The 4,998-nt window shown below is 43.9% G+C and overlaps 1 protein-coding gene across 1 annotated transcript in view; it reads left to right on the top strand.

The window, feature by feature from the left end:
• CYP2J2 (cytochrome P450 family 2 subfamily J member 2) overlaps positions 1 to 4,998 on the top strand; it is a 31,688-nt gene that overhangs the window by 17,504 nt on the left and 9,186 nt on the right. The window contains exons 5-6 of the mRNA XM_007462578.1: positions 1 to 49; positions 2,077 to 2,218. The exon at positions 1 to 49 is cut by the window's left edge and continues 149 nt beyond it. Of these exons, the coding sequence (XP_007462640.1) occupies positions 1 to 49; positions 2,077 to 2,218 (191 nt within the window). The remainder of the gene's footprint in view (positions 50 to 2,076; positions 2,219 to 4,998) is intronic.

Here is a 4,998-nt window from a genome sequence, read left to right as displayed (position 1 = left end):
TGCTGAAGCAAGAGACTTCATTGATGCTTACCTCAAGGAAATAGAAAAGGTGAGGAAACGGGAGCTGTTACCTGAGTTTTACTCTTAAAGAGCAAATGAGGGGATTCTGGTTTCTTATTGCTGCTGTACCAAATCACCACAAACGTGGGGCTTAAAACAACACACATGGGGCTTCCCTGGTGGCGCAGTGGTTGAGAGTCCGCCTGCCGATGCAGGGGATGCGGGCTCGTGCCCCGGTCCGGGAGGATCCCGCGTGCCGCGGAGCGGCTGGGCCCGTGAGCCATGGCCGCTGAGCCTGCGCGTCCGGAGCCTGTGCTCCGCAACGGGAGAGCCCACAACAGTGAGAGGCCCGCGTATCGCAAAAAAAACAAAAAAAAACCCACACACATTTGTTCCCTTACAGTTCTAGAGGTCAGAAGGCTGAAACCAGTTTCACTGGGCTGAAGTCAAGTTGCGGGAGGGACTGGCTCCTACTTGAGGCTTTAGGACAGAATCCACTGATTGACTTTTCCAGTAACTAGAGGCTGCCTGTACTCGCTGCCGCAGGGCCCCTTCCTCCGTCTTCAAAGCCATCAATGTAGCATCTTTTCTGTCACCATCCTCACATCTTCTCTTTATGACTTTCTTGCCTCCCTCTTATAAAGACTCTTGTGATTATATTGGGCCCACTGGGATAATCCAGGATAATCTTCCCATATCAGTATCGTTAATTCACTATATCTACAAAGTCCCTTGTGCCGTGTAACATTCCCGGGTTCTAGAGATTAAGATATGGACATCTTTGTGGGTCATTATTCAGCCTACTACAGGGGAGGAAAATAGAGGCAATACTTCATAGAGTGTAGGAATAACATTAACTCAGAATTGATTTATGAGTTAATTGATGAGACAATTAGAAATAAAGATAGAGGTTTAACAGTATTTGGCTTAAGGGCTTTGGAAAGCCCCGTTACTGCCTTCTCATGATCTAGTCTCTGTCCTCTGCATGTATCTGAGGGAGATACACACAAAAGGAAGAGTAAGTGCTGTTTCATCATTAGCTGGACCGGTGCCCACTTACCTACCCCTTCCCCCAGCTCCCAGTGCAGAGCACAAGCGAATCTGTGTCAGTTGCCAGAGATTAGCCTCAAATGGGATGGACATTCACCTTCCTCCCGCATCGCCATGTCATCCGCTTTTTAATATTACTATAGGAAAGAAGCAGGAAAAAAGAAAAATGGGGTGTATATCCTTTACCATAGTAACACCTCTGGTTAACACACATCACTGCATCTGTGTCATTATCTTTGACTCATTAGATTATTCATTCGTTCTCCTGGAGTTGGCAGAAATGTGGATTTCTTTCCAACTCCGATCTTGTTTCACCTGATTGGCATAACATTAATAGAAGCATTGACTACTCCCCAGAGGGGGAGACATCACTTGCTATATGGTGTGCAGGTGTGGGAACACAGAGGGAGGAATGTTGATGCATTGAAGCTTCTGGAGGAACGTGGCAAAGCTGCTGGAGTGCCATGAGGAATGGCTGTTGGAACCAGAGAAGTTTAACCTAAAAAGGAAAAGATTAACAGGGAGATATGAGAATTATTGTACTTTAGAGAAATTCAGTTATTCTTTCTGATATCAGTACAAACATTTGTTGAGAATTTGCTATGTGTCCTTTCCATCTCGCATAATTCATAATGCCATCTTAAGGGGTGAGTATTGTTATTTCTATTTTGTGAAATAGGATATAAGCACAGAAAGGTTTATTCACTTGCTCAAGTCATACAGATAGTGAATGGTGTGGCTAATATTGGAACCCAAGGCTGTTTTTCCAGTGTAATACTAGATTCTCCCAAATTATGGGTGTAAAAAAATTAGTTGTGTTGTTTCATCCACCAAAGCTAATAAAAGCTTCCAGCACTTGGGGCAGGAGGACTCTAGTGATGTTGCAGTAATCTGCCTCCTGAGATGACCAAAGGGAAAGTCATTTCTCCTGGGCTCTCTCCTTCCACGTTTTCTCTAGGATGAGGGCCCCTGTGTTGTGGCAACTAAGAACCATCTGAATAAACCAATAATCGTTGTGCTTTCTAGCATAAGGGCAGTGCCACTTCAAGTTTCCACGAAGAAAACCTCATCTACAGCACCCTGGACCTCTTCTTTGCTGGAACGGAGACAACTTCGACGACCCTGCGCTGGGGTCTGCTCTACATGGCCCTCTACCCCGAAATCCAAGGTGAGCATGTCAGTGGATGCGCCTGGGCCAGGTCAGAATGGCGCCCCCTGGAACACACTGTCCCAAGGTGGGACCAGAATATAGCATGGTAGGATGGAGAGATAGGTAGGACAGTTACCGGGCCAGGTGGACTTGAGAACGGGAACCTTCTTGGGTTTTTCTGTGAGGATTGTGATGGGTCCACGTAACACAACTATAACAGAGAGTGCCAGCCCTCAGGAAACTCCCAGTCCAGTGGGGAAAACAGTGAAGTCCACTGACATTGTGGTGAGTTCCAGGAAAGAGTTCCATTCCACTCACGTATGAAATCTGGTCGCAGCCTTCCCTCCTTCGAAGTAATGTCTTCCATTGCCCTGTGGACAATGCTCATACTCCTTAATCTGGTATATCATGCCCTCTGCTGTGCCTCTTTCTGCCTGTCCAGGCTCGACTCTACCTACCCTGCATGGGGGCATCATTAAGTCATATGTCACTTAATTTCACTGTCCTTATTTGTACCTCTGGGCCATCACACCTGCTCTTCCCTAGAAGGATAATGCCAAAATGTATTTCCCTAATTTCTCTGCACGGTAAACTCCTAGCTATGCTTGAAGAGTTTACTCAACCACAGCCCCTCTAAGATGTTTCCCCACACTTCTGGGAAAATACTAGCATTTCCTTCCTTTAGAGGTTGCCTAATTGCACCTCCATTACTTTGCTTACCACACATTATTTATATATCTTCCCCACAGACTGTAATCCTTTCGACGACAGTGACTGTTACAATCATTTTTCATTTTCTAGGCCCCAGAACAGTTTAAGCACATGAAGGATAAAAACTGTTGGGATACAGTTCTGCAAACTGTGGGTAAAAGTTTATTAACAGGACATAAAGTCAATTTAGTGGATCGAGACTAACTTTTTTCCCTAAATTAAAAAAAATAGATTAGGGAAATCAGAGCGCTTTCTGTGTATTAAGGATAAGGCTTTTTCGTGAAACTTTCTTCCCTTATACATATGAATAAATGTTTGTTTTATATGTGTGTATATTTATGCTTATGTGTCCTGAGTCATGCACTTAAAAAATGCGCTTGTAACTGTGAATTACAGGGTTTTCTTTAAATTTATTTATTTATAAATTCTCTGTTTTTATTTATCAGATACTTTTTTTCATAAATTTTATTTATTTATTTATTTATTTATTTATTTATTTTTGGCTGCATTGGATCTTCTTTGCTGTGCGCGGGCTTTCTCTAGTTGCGGTGAGCGGGGGCTACTCTTCGTTGCGGTGCTCAGGCTTCTTATTGCGGTGGCTTCTGTTGTTGCGGAGCACGGGCTCTAGGCACGCGGGGTTCAGTAGTTGTGGTGCGTGGGCTCAATAGTTGTGGCTTGCGGGCTCTAGAGCACAGGCTCAGTAGTTGTGGTGCACGGGCTTAGTTGCTCCGTGGCATGTGGGATCCTCCCGGATCAGGGATTGAACCCGTGTCCCCTGCATTGGCAGGTGGATTCTTAACCACTGCACCACCAAGGAAGTCCTTTTTAAATTTAAAAGCCACCTAGTTAGCGCATTGATATAGTTTCCCTATTAGAGGCTCCAAAATAACAGTGGCTTAAAATGGCATAAAAAAGTAGATGCAACCCAAGTTACTATCGATGGATGAATGGATAAGCAAAATGTGGAATGCAATGGAATATTAATCAGCTTTGAAAAGAAAACATTCTGGGCTTCCCTGGTGGCGCAGTGGTTGAGAGTCCGCCTGCTGATGCAGTGGACGCGGGTTCGTGCCCCAGTCCGGGAAGATCCCACATGCCACGGCGCGGCTGGGCCCGTGAGCCATGGCCACTGAGCCTGCGCGTCCGGAGCCTGTGCTCTGCAACGGGAGAGGCCACAACAGTGAGAGGCCCGCGTACCAAAAAAAAACAAACAAACAAACAAAAAAAAGAAAACATTCTGACACATGCTACGACGTGGATGAACCTTGAAGACATTATGCTAAACTAAGTAATCCAGTCAAAAGAGGCATATTCTATGTGATTCTATTCATATAATGTATCTAGAGTGGTTGAATTCATAGAAAGCAAAAGTAAAATGGTGGTTGTCAGAGCCTGGGGACAGTGCAAAATGGCATCCTCTTCAATGGATGTAGAGTTTCAGTTTTGCAAGATAAAAATTTCTGGAGATTGGTAGCACAATAACGTGAATAAACTGCACGCTTAAAATGATTAAGATAGTAAATTATATATTATGTTTATTTTACCACAATTTTAAAAGTTTTTAAATATTCAGTTTAAAAAAAAGGAGTTTTATTTTTCTTTCAAATGAGAAACTCTAAGCTGGACTCTGCAGAACCCTTTTGGGGTCCAAGCTCTTTCCATTGTGCTGCTCTGCTGTATCTAGAATGGTGCCCTTGTTGGCACTCTCAAAGATGGCTCACCTCTAAGGTTGCCTTTCCACCAGTAGGACGGGAAGGAGGAGGAAGCACACACCCTTCCTTTAAGGGCCTCTTCCAAGTATTAAACATCCCCTCTACTTACATTCTATTGGTCAGAACTTAGTCACAGGGGAATCTGGGAAATGTAGTCTTTAGCTGTGCAACCAGGTATCTAGCTAAAATATCTATTTTTGTAGAAAAAGAAGAAAACAGATATTGGGGCACAATTAATGGGATTTTTTTTCATTTGTTGGTTGCTTTCCTAAATCAGTTCATGTAAATCTCAAAACATCCTAAAGCGGAAGTGGATTTATCCTAACGAATAAGAGCAAACTGAGGCTCAAAGGATTTCAGCGTAGTGCAGCAGGA

This window comes from Lipotes vexillifer, unplaced genomic scaffold (assembly GCF_000442215.2).
Source record: "Lipotes vexillifer unplaced genomic scaffold, Lipotes_vexillifer_v1.1 scaffold54, whole genome shotgun sequence".
In the NCBI taxonomy this organism is placed as follows: Eukaryota; Metazoa; Chordata; class Mammalia; order Artiodactyla; family Lipotidae; genus Lipotes; species Lipotes vexillifer.
This window is presented reverse-complemented; position numbering and strand designations above follow the sequence as displayed.